This window comes from Aphelocoma coerulescens, chromosome 26, assembly GCF_041296385.1.
Source record: "Aphelocoma coerulescens isolate FSJ_1873_10779 chromosome 26, UR_Acoe_1.0, whole genome shotgun sequence".
NCBI lineage: Eukaryota > Metazoa > Chordata > Aves > Passeriformes > Corvidae > Aphelocoma > Aphelocoma coerulescens.
Genome location: NC_091039.1, coordinates 5,961,898 through 5,975,647, shown reverse-complemented (window position 1 = coordinate 5,975,647; position 13,750 = coordinate 5,961,898). Strand labels below are relative to the sequence as shown.

General features: G+C 46.6%; 2 protein-coding genes across 7 annotated transcripts in view; both read left to right on the top strand.

Moving 5' to 3' along the window:
- The window catches only part of RBBP5 (RB binding protein 5, histone lysine methyltransferase complex subunit), a 39,232-nt gene that overhangs the window by 9,956 nt on the left and 15,526 nt on the right, over window positions 1-13,750 (top strand). The window contains exons 11-14 of one of the 6 annotated variants that reach the window (XM_068995667.1): window positions 825-894; window positions 1,812-2,041; window positions 3,681-3,758; window positions 6,887-7,733. In XM_068995667.1, coding sequence (XP_068851768.1) covers window positions 825-894; window positions 1,812-2,041; window positions 3,681-3,758; window positions 6,887-6,912 — 404 coding nt within the window. In that variant the 3' untranslated portion in view covers window positions 6,913-7,733. Of the gene's footprint in view, window positions 1-824; window positions 895-1,811; window positions 2,042-3,680; window positions 7,734-13,750 lie in introns of those variants that run through there. The other 5 variants (XM_068995665.1, XM_068995666.1, XM_068995664.1 and 2 more) reach the window with 5 other exon arrangements.
- On the top strand, window positions 11,163-12,021 carry TMEM81 (transmembrane protein 81). Its single transcript, XM_068996027.1, has one exon. The coding sequence runs from the start codon at window positions 11,245-11,247 to the stop codon at window positions 12,019-12,021; it is 777 nt and encodes a 258-aa protein (XP_068852128.1). The 5' UTR covers window positions 11,163-11,244.

Sequence of the window (13,750 nt, the reverse complement as noted above, 5' to 3'; positions counted from 1 at the left end):
TAGATTTGTTTTGTGGTTTAACAGGAAATGTTTTAGGTTTGTTTTTTGCTTTAATAGGAAATATTTTAGGGGTTTTTTTGTGTTTTAACAGGAATTATTTTAGGTTTGTTTTGTGCTCCAATAAAAAATATTTTAGATTTCTTCTTTAATAGGAAATATTTTAGGTTTGTATTTTGCTTTAATAGGAAATATTTTAAGTTTGGTTTATATTTTAATATGAATTACTTTAGGTTTGTTTTGTGCTTTAATAGGAAATATTTTAGGGGGTTTTTTTCTGCTTTAATAAGAATTATTTCAGGTTTGTATTTTGCTTTAATAGGAAATACTTTAAATTTGTTTTGTGCTTTAATAGGAAATACTTTAGGGATTCTTTTGTGCTTTAAAAGGAAATATTTTAGACTTGTTTTGTGCTTTAATAGGAAATATTTGAAATTTGTTTTGTCCTTTAATATAAATTATTTTAGATTTTTCTTATGCTTTAATAGGAAATATTTTAGGGTATTTTTGGGCTTGAATGGGAATTATTTTAGATTTGTTTTGTGCTCTAACAGGAAATATTTTAGGGGTTTTCTTTTTGCTTTAACGTGATAAGGAATACTTGGAGTTTGTTTTCTCTTTTAATTTAATAACAAACATTTTCGTGGGGTTTTTCCTGCTTTAATAGGAAACATTTCAGGTTATTTTTTTGCTTTAATTGAATAGGAAACACTTCAGGTCTCTTTCCTGCTCCACCCCTGCCTGATCAAGCACAGCCAGCCCCGCTCTTCCCAAGCCTTTTCCCTTCTCTTTCCCGCCTTTAATTCCCATTTTTCCCGGATTTCCAGGTGCTGACGCCGCGGAGGATGAGGAGGTGGACGTGACCAGCGTGGATCCCATCGCCGCCTTCTGCAGCAGGTGCCAGAACCTTTTAATTAAAACATTCATCCCCAAATCCTCATGAATACAAATTAATTAACCTTTATAAAACACGACATTCGCTTTATGAAGCCCAACGTTCCCTTCGTGAAACACAAAATTCCCTTCATAAAACACAAAATTCCCTTCATAAAACCCAAAATTCCCTTCATAAAACAGAAAATTCCCTTCATAAAACCCAACTTTCCCTTCATAAAACCCAAAATTCCCTTCATAAAACCCAACTTTCCCTTCATAAAACCCAACTTTCCCTTCATAAAACAAAATTCCCTTCATAAAACCCAACATTCCCTTCATAAAACGCAAAATTCCTTTCATAAAACCCAAAATTCCCTTCATAAAACCCAATATTTTCTTTATAAAACCCAACATTCCCTTCATAAAACCCAACATTCCCTTCGTAAAACCCAACATTCCCTTCATAAAACCCAACATTCCCTTCGTAAAACCCCAAATTCCCTTCATAAAACCCAAAATTCCCTTCGTAAAACCCAACATTCCCTTCATAAAACCCAACATTCCCTTCATAAACCCCAACATTTCCTTCATAAAACCCAACATTCCCTTTATAAAACCCCAAATTCCCTTCATAAAACCCAAAATTTTCTTTAAAAACCACAAAATTCCCTTCATAAAACCCAACATTCCCTTCATAAAACCCAACATTCCCTTCATAAAACCCGAAATTCCCTTCATAAAACCCCAAATTCCATTTATAAAACCCCAGATTTCCCTTAATAAAACCCAACATTCCCTTCACAAACCCCAACATTCCCTTCACAAACCCCAACGTTCCCTTCACAAACCCCAACGTTCCCTTCACAAACCCCCTCTACGGAACCCCATAAACATAAAATGCTGGTTTTAAACCCCCCCCTGACATTTCTCCCCCTCAGCGACGAGGAGCTGGAGGACTCCAAGGCCCTGCTGTACCTTCCCATCGCTCCGGAGGTGGAGGATCCCGAGGAGAATCCCTACGGGCCCCCTCCGGACGCGGTGCAGAGCTCCCTGACGGACGAGGGGCTGGGCTCCGAGAAGAAGCGCCAGAGCTCCTCTGACGGGCCCCAGGCCCCCAAGAAAAAACCCAAAACCACCAACATCGAGCTCCAGGGAGTCCCTAACGACGGTGGGTGGGAGCTGGGCCGGGATTCGGCTCCATCCTGCGCCTCAGGGAGGGATCCAAAATTCCCTTCCTTGCTTGGGAGTTGTTCTCGCAGCAGCTTGAGAGCTGTGGGTTTGGGGGTGGTTTAAAAGCTGGGAATGAGGGAGGAATCCTGAGATTTTTAAATTTTTTTATAGGGTTGTGGAATGGTTTGGGGTGGGAAGGCCTTAAGGATCTTCCAGTCCCACATCTTCCACGATTCTGGGGTGCTCCAGCCTGGCCTGGGACACAGCCACAGCTTCTGTGGGAATTTCAGGAAGGAATCTTGAAAAATTGGGATTTTTTATAGAATCGTGGAATGGTTTGGGGTTGGAAGAGCTTAAGGACCATCCCATTCCCACCCCTGCCGTGGGCAGGGCACCTTTCCTGATCCCAGTTTGTTCCAAACCCTGTCCAGCCTTGGGGACTTCCAGGGATGGGGCAGCCACAGCTTCTCTGGGAATCTCAGGCTCTCCCAGGGAAGAATTCCTTCCCAAAATCCCAATCTGGTGGTGGGAACCCATTCCCTTTATCCTGCCATCCATCCCTTATCCCAAACCCCTCTCTGGGATCCCTTTAGGAACCAGAATTTCAGTATTATTCACACATTTTGCAGGGTAACTCACCCACAATTCCCATTTTTCCCTGCTAACTCAACCAGAATTTTATTATTCACACATTTTGCAGGGTAACTCACCCAGAATTCCATTATTTTAAGGAAAGAACCACCCAGGATTTCACTATTCACACATTTTGCAGGATAACTCACCCAACATTTTATTATTATTCCCACATTTTGCGGGATAACTCACCCAGAATTCCCATTTTCCCCTGCTAACTCACCCAGAATTTCATCACTATTCACACATTTTAGGGAATAACCCACCCAGAATTCCCATTTTCCCCTGCTAACTCACCCAGAATTTCATCACTATTCCCACATTTTAGGGAATAACCCACCCAGAATTCCCATTTTCCCCTGCTAACTCACCCAGAATTTCATGATTATTCACACATTTTAGGGAATAACTCGCCCAGAATTCCCATTTTCCCCTGCTAACTCACCCAGAATTTCATGATTATTCACACATTTTAGGGAATAACCCACCCAGAATTCCCATTTTCCTCTGCTAACTCACCCAGAATTTCATGATTATTCACACATTTTAGGGAATAACTCGCCCAGAATTCCCATTTTCCCCTGCTAACTCACCCAGAATTTCATCACTATTCACACATTTTAGGGAATAACCCACCCAGAATTCCCATTTTCCCCTGCTAACTCACCCAGAATTCCATCATTATTCACACATTTTAGGGAATAACCCACCCAGAATTCCCATTTTCCTCTGCTAACTCACCCAGAATTTCATGATTATTCACACATTTTAGGGAATAACCCACCCAGAATTCCCATTTTCCTCTGCTAACTCACCCAGAATTTCATCACTATTCCCACATTTTAGGGAATAACCCACCCAGAATTCCCATTTTCCCCTGCTAACTCACCCAGAATTTCATCACTATTCACACATTTTAGGGAATAACCCACCCAGAATTTCACCACCCACCCATTTTAGGTCTAAACTCACCCCCGAATTCCCATTTTTCCCCCTGCTCACAGAAGTCCATCCGCTGCTGGGGGTGAAGGGAGATGGTAAATCCAAGAAGAAGCAAGCAGGCAGGCCTAAAGGATCAAAAGGTAAAGACAAAGATTCTCCATTTAAGCCGAAACTCTACAAAGGGGACAGAGGTTCTTTACCTCTGGAAGGAGCAGCCAAGGGCAAAGTGCAGGCGGAGCTGGGCCAGCCCTTGCCAGGTAAGGAACCACTGTCACTGTCCCTGCTTGGTGGCCTTTGCTTCGTGCTCACCTGACTCCTTAGAGGCCTCTGTAGCTTCCCAAAAATTCTCCCTCCCTGCTCAGCTGCTGGCAAGGAGAGGCAAAATGGGGTTTTTGAGGAAAATTTCAGCGTTTTTAACGTTGGAAATCGGAGTGAAATCCGTTCACGGGGAGGGGTTTTGTGGGTGCTGAGAGTTGTTCCTAAACAAAACCTGGGGAATCCTGTCAAGTCCTTCCCTCAGCTCCTGCAGAAATCCTAAAATAGCCGGATTGGGGTTGATTTTGGGGGAGGAAATGGGAATATTGAAGGGTTCTGCTGTTATTTTGGGCCATCCTTAGCAGGCAGAGGGACACAGGATGCAGGAGAAAAGGAGCAGCAATCTTGATTTGTTGGGAAACAAACTCTGGGATAAAACCCAGCAGCTGGATTTCCCATTCCCAGCTGTGCTGCAGCCTCGTTGAAATTCCAGTGGCCACAAACCAGGATAAATCTGGGATTTTCCTCCTTCACAGCTGCTGCAAACCAGGAGAAATTTGGGTTTTCCCCCTTTTTTTGCCGGATTTTGCTGTGTGCCAGAGCAGGACAGTTGCAGTCACCTCCATTGGCTCCCAGCCTGAGCCTCAAACATTTCCCATTGTCCAATTTCCTCCTTTTTTTTGGGGAAAAGCTCCTCCCAGCCCAGCACAGAGAGCACAGTTTGACTGCAGTGCTGATTTTTTTTTTGGTTTTCATTTAAGATTCTAATCCAGAACTCGGGGTTGGGATGCAACCAAAAGATCCAAAGATCCAAAGATGGATTTGATGGATCCAATTTTGCATTTCCTTGAGCTCAGCAGCTGCTGCCGTGGATTTTAGGCTTTCCAGGAGTGATTTATTCCCTCTTTCCCTCCCCTCACTGCTGCCCACCCTGCTCCTCGTCCCTCCTGCTCAGCTCCTCGGTGTCGCTTGTCCTGATCGTTGTTATTTTGCAGGGATTTGGGATTCTTTTATGGAAAAACCTGGGGGATGTTCTCTGGGCACCTTTCCACCTGGAAAAATCCAGGAATGGAAGAGCCAAGGAGCATCCTTGGGTGGGATTTGGGAGGTGCTGGGGTGGGATTTGTCCTCGTGGGGGATTTTTTGGGGGGGATTTTCCAAGACTTTCGGGTGTTTTCAAGGATGGCAGGGATCACCTGGATCCTCGGGTGTCGCTGCTGGATGGACAGGGCTGGTTTGGAGATCATTCATTGCATCAGCAGCCCTGTTAATTGTGGCTTTTATCACTGCTAATTAACACAACAATGTAATTAACAACAGAAATGAGGCAGGATCATGGCTGGGAACCTGAATGTGTCTATTTCCAAGGAGAATTTCAATCCTTGGCTTCCAAACAATGCTGGATGCTCGGATTTTCTGTGTTTGAGGGGCTGGATGAGCCGGGTGTGCTTTTAGAGAAGTGCTTTAATATTTAATTAACATTTAATTAACATTTAATTAACATTTAATTAACATTTAATAACATTAAGTCTCGCTCAGCCCTGTCAGGGGGTGCTGACTGTAACTTTGTCATCAACTGCTGTCCCTAATTCCTTGTTTTCTATGGAGCTTGGCGTCACTTCCTCGCTGGGAAATCCCATTCCCAGTCCCTCTGGAATGTTCCAAAAGCAGCAGCAGAGCAGCCAAGCTCCTTTCCTGGATTTTCTGGTTTTGCCCCTCCTTGCCCAGCCCCGTTTGGGAGGATTTTGGGGTGGATTTGCTGTTGGTGCTGTTCCAACCCAGCAACAGGAAACATCAGGGATTATTAGGGCTGGGATAGGATTCCCGAGCCAGCACAGCAAGCTGGGAATTTGTTTTCCTCAAAAACCCAAATTCCACTCAATTTTCCCATCAGCTGGAGGTGGCAGAGCTCCCTAAAATCTGCTTTGAGTCTTTGCTGCCTGTGCTGGCTTTGAGGTGTTTTCCATGCAGGTTTGGGATGAAGGGAAATAGGGAAAAATCCCTGCCTGGGATGGTGAGGAGTTCCCAGAGGAGCTGTGGCTGCCCCTGGATCCCTGGAAGTGTCCAAGGATTGGGCTTGGAGCACCCTGGGATCGTGGGAGGTGTCCCTGCCCATGGAATGGGATGAGCTTTAAGGTCCCTTCCCACCCAAACCGTGGCATTCCATGAGAATCCATATTGGGATGGATTCCTGACCTCCTGCAGCCCTGACCTGAGAGGATCCAGCAGATTCCCAGTGGATCCCAGTGCTGGAATCTCTGTAGGAGCCACCATGTGCAGGGAAAGAACCCATCCCTTGGCTCTTCCCAATCCCACAGAAACCCATGGAATTCTCTCTGTCCTTTGCTCTCTTCACCCCTTGTACCTAAAATTCCCATTTTGGGCCCCCAGCTTTTCCTTGGGGTTCCAGCACATTCCAAATTCCCGTGCCTGGATCCAGGCTCCCTTTCCCATCCCTGCTGCACGGAGTGGGAATTCTGCCACAAGTTTTGGGGCTGAAACAGCTGCACAAGGAGGGATTTTCCCTGGAAAACCTTGGGGATGTTGGTGCAGGAGCTGCATGGCTGGGCCTGGGAGCAATGCTGTGAGCTGGCAGCAAACATTAAGCCCAGATTTTGGTGTTAAACTCAGCTTTGAGCCTAAACAACCCGAGCATTTCCATCATTTTATAGTCTCAAATAAAATCCTCTGCTCTGCTTTCACCCAAATTTAGGTGAAATTTGATTTCCTTTTTTTTTTGCTCTGAGATTTTGGGAATTAGGAATCATTTGGCACCGGGTAAGTTTGGGAATAAAGAATTTCTGAGCCGTGCCATGTTCCCAGAATCCCAAATAAATCCCAGAGCTGTCCATGAGCAGTCTCTTGGTGCTGAAATTTCGTTCTTTAGCCACAAAATCTTGCTTTTCCCTGTTTTTTTTTTTTTTTTTCCTGCCCCATTTGGGGCTCTTTGGTTTCTGGGAGCCTCTGGATGGGGCTGGTCACTCATTTTTCCCATCTCTGGTCTCTTTAGCAGGTGGTGCAATCTCAGAGTTGCTATGAAGACTCCTCTCCTCTCTTCCCTGTCCTCTTTCCTCTCTTGGCACCCCAGTGTGGCAACGCTGGAGCGCTCGGTCCGGGAGGACTGGCCCAGCACAGACTGATCCCATGGATTCAGGGAGTGACTTGGGGCAGGAATGACTCTGCAAGAGGGAGCAGCCTCCGGCCCTGCGGCTGCCTCTCCATGGATCAGTGGCCCTTGGCAAGGAGAAGGCTTGGACTGAGCTCCAGTGGGATTTGTGGGGACAAATCCCTGTCCCAAAGCGACCTGGGCCCCTTCCCTGCCGCTCCAGAGCCTCTCCACCTTTATCTCCTCAAACCTCTCATCATTCCTGGATGGAAGAACATCCCAAAGTGTGTGGTTTTTATCCTGACTGTATCCTGCAAACTCCCCTTTTCCACCTGGCAATTCCCATCTCGCTGAGCTGCCGCTGCTCCCGTTCCTGCTCAGCTTTTCCCGGGAAGCTCCGAGCTCCCTGCTGGGTGACAGGATCAGGGCAGAGCTGCTGATCCCAGGCCAGATTTTGAGGAATTTCCAGTGGGATATGAGGAGCTGAGGCCCCCTCTGGAATCCACCTTGGATTTGGTGTTTATTTTCCTGCTCTGCTGGTGGGAGAAGGAGCAAGTTTCGATCAAAAACTCATTTTCCAATGGTTTTTTTTTTTTCCCCAGCCTGTGATTCCCAAAGCTCTGCTGGAGCTCCCTCCTGTCCTCCCAGTGGTTTTGTTCCAGCTCTTCCCTGGGAGATGCTCCTTCAGGAATATCTGGGCTCCTCCTTCACTGGGAGATAAATTAAAACCAATTTTCTCTGAACTGAAACAGAACTTTTCCAAAGGGTTTCTGGTTTTTCCCACTTCTGGGTTAAAAATGGAAGCTGACAGCTCATTCCCAACCTTTTATTCCTTCAGGATTTCCCTGTAGGAATGGGAATGGCACTTCCCCTGCCCAGTACCCACAGCCTGGCACCTGTTATCCCACACCAGCATCCCGATAAAAGGAAATTTCATTCCTAAATCCCTTTTTCTCCCCCAGACTTTGGAGTTTTCGTTGCTCTCGGTATTCCCCCAGGTGGAATTTTTGGGATCATCACGAGGTGTTTCAATTTCCTGCCTATCCTGCAGGCATTAAAAGCAGGAAGGGAGTCATCAAGTGCTGAATTTGCAGCCACAACTCTGCAGGAGCTGCCCGAGATAGAAAAATGAGAGAAAACATTTGGAAATCAGAGCTTTTGAAATTGTTCAAAACTCGACATTTTCCTTTCCAACTTTGGGGACATTGGGTTCGTTCCATGACATTTATGACCACAAGTGTAAAATTTGATTTTTTGGGGGTTTTTTTTCTGCTTCTGGGGTGACTCTGTCCCATCAGAACCACCCTGGCTGCTGTTCCTGACCCCCTCAGGCTTAAAAATGCACAGGCCACGCTTCTGCAGGTTGGGGTAAAGCATTGAACTCACCCCAAACTCCATTTCCCCTCTCTTCCAGCCCCTCTGTACAGTGTAAATTCCCTGCATTCGTTCCCTTCCAGCTCTTCTTTCATTTCCTGCTTTGTTCCCATCCTTATTTTCTTTCCTGGTTATTCCCATCTTTATTTTATTTCCTGATTTCTTTCCCATTTTTATTTTATTTCCTGGTTATTTCCATCTTTATTTCATTTCCTGCTTTATTCCCGTCTTTATTTTCTTTCCTGCTTTTTTCCCATTTTTATTTTCTTTCCTGCTTTGTTCCCATTTTTATTTTCTTTCCTGGTTATTCCCATCTTTATTTTATTTCCTGATTTTTTTCCCCCCATCCTTATTTCATTTCCTGCTTTATTCCCATCTTTATTTAATTTCCTGATTTATTCCCATTTTTATTTCATTCCCTGGTTTATTCCCATCCTTACTTTCTTTCCTGCTTTATTCCTATCCTTATTTTCTTTCCTGGTTATTCCCATTTTTATTTTCTTTCCTGCTTTATTCCCATTTTTATTTTCTTTCCTGGTTATTCCCATCTTTATTTCATTTCCTGATTTTTCCCCATTTTTATTTTATTTCTTGGTTTATTCCCCTCTTTATTTTATTCCCCAGTTTATTCCCACCATTGTTTTCCTTCCTGATTTATTCCCACTTTTATTTTATTTTATTTTATTTTATTTTATTTTATTTTATTTTATTTTATTTTATTTTATTTTATTTTATTTTACTTTATTTTACTTTATTTTATTTTTATTTTATTTTATTTTATTTCATGATTTATTCCCACTTTTATTTTATTTTTTTATTTCCTGATTTATTCCCACTTTCTTTTTTCTTTTCTTTTCTTTTCTTTTCTTTTCGTTTCGTTTCGTTTCGTTTCTTTTCGTTTCTTTTCTTTTTTCTTTTCATTTTATTTTATTTTGATTTGATTTTTTTTTAATTTCTGATTTATTCCCACTTTTATTTTTTTATTTCCTGCTTTATTCCCACTTTTATTCTATTTTATTTTCTTTCTTGCTTTATTCCCACTTTTATTCTATTTTACTTTATTTCCTGCTTTATTCTCACTTCATTTCTTTCCCAATTTTCCCATCCTTGTTTCCTTTCCCATAGTTTTGTACAGTCCCAGCTCAGCTCCCGCAGTGCCCAGCAGTGGTGGTGGTTTTGTGTTTGTAAATAAAGAGGTACCTCCCATTTCCTAAAATCCAGGGGGAAATCTTGGCTTTTCCATGGAAATGTTGGGGTTTACATCCTGCTGGAATTTGGGAATCGTCCAAGCACCTCATGTTTGGGCTTTCCAGTGGGAATTGGGTTGGTTTTATTGAAGAGAAGGAGTAAATCTGGAGTAAAAGCAAAGCCTGAGTGCTCAGAGCTTTACTCAGGGGATGGAATTCCCAGAGAATCCATGGCTGCTCCATCCCTGGCAGTGCCCAGGGCCAGGCTGTCCCTGCCCACGGCAGGGGTGGGATGGGATGGGATGGGATGGGATGGGATGGGATGGGATGGGATGGGATGGGATGGGATGGGATGGGATGGGATGGGATGGGATTGAAGGTCCCTTCCCACCCAGAGCAGTCTGGAATTCCCAGATCCCTGAGTGCTCTCGGAGCCAGGCTGGGAAAGGGGACTGAACACGGAGCTCCAAGGGGGATTGGGGCTGGAAAATCCCCCCCTGGAGCTTTGGGAATAGATCCGGATGTTCGTTATGTGGGGAAAAACTTGGAAAACCAAATCCCTGTGGGAATCCAGAGCTGCTGATCAGGAGACTCTTGATTATGGGATGCCTTTTCCATGAAACTGTGGCCAAAAACTCTGGAGAACGTGGTTCCATAGCTCCGTAGAACTGGGGGGGGTTCCTCCGTGAGAAAACCTGGATTTTCCAGGGAAGAACACTTGAGCATTGTTCTTGGGGATGCTTGAGCACCGCACGGATCCCTCTGGAATCTCCTCTCTGAGCGTTTTCCTGGGATGGCAGCGTGGGAATGGTTCCTGCGGATCCAGCAGTGGAGGTTTGGGGTCGGATCCCTCGGGAATGGGGGCTGTGCGAGCTCTCCCAGCTCCCGTGGCTCCTTCCAAGGCTGGGAATGGCATCCAGAGCCTCACCCGGAGCTTTCGGAGCCCGCAGCTCCCAGGATTTGCTCGGCCTTCCCTGAGGGTTCTTCCTTGGAATGTTGGGGGCTGTTGTTGGCTGTGACATCAGAGCTGCTCCCATGGGAACGGCTCCAGGGCCTGGTGTGGACACAGAGTGATCAGAGCCAAACCAGCTCGGACCGGCCTGGATTCCCATGGATCACCCAGAGTAGAGGTTGGAATGTTGGGGTTGGATCTGGGGAGCACTTCAGACTCTGGGATGTGTTTGTAGCAGTCAGGACTGGGCAGGGCCTCCATAAGGAGCTGGGATTTGGGGATTTCCTTACGCTCCACAGCGTTATTTGGGAGATTCCAGCAGCGATTCCTGCTGTCAGTTTGGAGTTTGGTGGGAAAATTCAGCTGGAGCTGCTGCTTTTCCAGCGGAAATCCACCCAAAATAACGTGAGAGTTCTTACAGAGAGGGGAGAACTTCATCTCTTAAATTGCCAAATACACCCAAAACTGATGGGATTTGGGCGGAGCTGGATCGGATCCGATGGATCGGAACATCCCGCTGTCCCGTTCAAAGAACATTCCTGATGGAATTCCTGGGATTCCCGCCCTGCTGGATCCAGTAATGCGCTGCCGTGTCTTTTTTTAGTTGTGCCTCCAGCTCCACATCCGGGAGGCCTTTCCCTGGCAGAAGGATTAGATCAGGTGGGATGTCCGAGATATTCCTCAGAACCCGGCAGGTTCATGGAACAATTCCGGGCCCATTTGAGTGCTGAACTCTGGAAGAACCCCCGGAGATGGAGCACGGCCCCGTCGTGGCCATCCTGCTGTGCGCCCTGCTCTGCCTTCCGGCGGCGCTTCCCTCGGGATCGGAGCCGGTCCTGCTGGGGCTGAAGGCCCGGCTCGTGGTGAACTCCACGCCCTGCAGCGTCACCTGCGGGCTGGGCGTCAAGGAGGAGCGGCTGTGCGAGGTCAGCCCGGCCGGGGAGCGCCGCAATTGCTCCCTGGTGCGTTCCCGCTGCCTCAGCGATTGGATCTGCGGCCTCCGGCACCTCAGCGTTCCCGAGGGAAAACCCCTCCAGCTCAGCTGCCTCTCCCCGGACGCCGCCGGCCTCGAGGGACAGGATTTTGGCTACACCTGGAGGTTCGCCCGCGGGCTCATCACCACCAACGACCTCCTGTTCCATCCCTTCCGCAATCCCAGCCCTTCCCTGAGCTTTTCCCCGGCTCTGGAATCGCATTCCGGGACCTATCGCTGCGACGTGCAGGTGCTGAGCTCCTTCCAGCTCGTCAAGAGGATCTACTTCGGCCTCAGGGTGATCCCTCAGGATCTGGTGGATCTCGACTTCCAGAAATCCCTGACCTGGGAGCAGCAGCTGGTGGCCAACGGGGAGGAACCGGGAAATGCCACCGGCCCCAGAGAGCGGGAGCAGCAGCACTGGGAAGTGTGGGAGAAGCAGTGGATTTATGAAGTGCTGCTGGGAATCGGGAGCGGAGCAATCATGGGGATCCTGCTCAGCCTCGGGCTCTGCTGCTTGGGCCACGTTTGCAGGAAAAGAGCAGCAGAGAAATGAACGGAGTTTGATGCAATTCCCTGGCTTTGGCTCTTTATTAGGATTAGGAATTCAGGAATTCAGGCTGGGATTCTTGGGGTCATCCACAGCTGGATTTTGATGATCCTTCCCTTCCAGCTCGGGACACTCCATGGATCCCGTAACTATTTTAGGTGATATTTATCATTTATTTTCAACAGACACAGTTTATAACTGAATATTTTCGGCCACTTTGGAGCCTGGAAAATCAGGACAGGGCTGGAGAACCCGAGCTGGATTTCCAGCAGGTGCTTCCAGTGGAATTCTGGAATGATCCAGCTGGGATTTGGAGCCCCCTGAGCCACAGCTAACAGCTCCCAGCTCCTCTTTGTTTTACCTCGAGCTATTTGGTTTTTTCTTTTAATTTAACTTCCCATCCTTATTCCTGTCAAATTCCCTCCAATTTCCTTAAATTTCTCCTGCCTTTCCAAGAATTCTGTGGGATGGAGCTGCCCCAGTCAGGGGGTGAGAGGAATGAGGTTGTTTTTGAGCCGGTGTCGTTTCCCTCCGATCCAACACCTGCTCCCAGCACTGGGGACAGGGGATGCCCCACTTCCCGCTGGAAGTTTATTCCCTTCCATGACATCCTGGAAAAAGCATTTTCTGGGATATTCCTGCATGGTGCAGAGCAGGGAGCACCGGGAAGCAGCAGATGAGAGCTGGGGGTGTTTGATCCTGACTCAGAGCTGAGCTCATCCCTAAAATCTTTATGGCAACAGCTCAGTGCGATTGGGATCTTTCATTTTTCCTGGTGGTTGATGAGGGTAAACCAGGAGCTCTGGAATCCGTGGAGGGACCTATTAAATACTTTTTTTCCCCCCAATTTTCTTCCACATTTGCTGTTTGATCCCTTTTTCCCTGTGAGCTACAGGGACACCCAAATCCCGGGAAAACAACAGCGCAGCTCTAACATTAAAAACCTCAGCATTCCCGAGTTTTTCCTTTTACCAGAACGACACAAAAACACTTTAACATTGAAAAAAGCTGGGAATGGAGGGAAATCATTTTATTTGTTTGGATGAAAACAGACAGAAAAATGGGGTTTTATTTCTTTGGATGAAAACCAAACCAGGCACTTTCCAGAGCTGTTTTCCAGAGGGTTTTGTGGGTTTTTTTTTCGCTTCCTGAACATGGAAAAAATTGGGAATGACCCATCACAGCAGGCTGGGAGTTAATGGTCCAGAGCTGCCCCATCTGCAGGACCCTCTCTGCTCTTTGTCATGGAAATTTCAGCATCTTGGGCCCAGCTGGGATTCCCAAATCCAGCGGGATGAAAGCTCCGGCACAACCCTGCTCTCCCTGCTCTGCTGGGGAGGTCAGAGCGGGAGCCAAAAATCCCCTTCATCTTTGGATTGTGGGGTTTTTAATTTCTGAGGGGAGCCAGGTGCCCAGAGCAGGGAAAATGAATCCATAATTGGAATTTTTATTTGAAGACCGAGGGCTGGGATGGCTGCTGGGGTCCAGCTGTCAGAAGGGGCCTTTAATGGGATTTTTTTGGGGGGGTGTTCTTTGATTTTTGAAGGGATGTTAAGGACTGGGGGATGTTTATCTTGACAGGCTGAGGGCAAGGAAGGGAGAAGGCAGGAAAAGGAATAGCAGAGGTTGGAGCTCAGTGCTGAAGCAAAAACCCTTGGAAGAACATTCCCATCGCTCCTTTTTTCCATCTCTCCCTGCAAAATCATCTTTTCTTAATCACTGCTCCTGAATTCCC

Excerpts from the sequence above, each read along its gene's own strand:
- TMEM81 (XM_068996027.1), top strand. The coding sequence starts at position 11,245 with ATGGAGCACGGCCCCGTCGTGGCCATCCTGCTGTGCGCCCTGCTCTGC.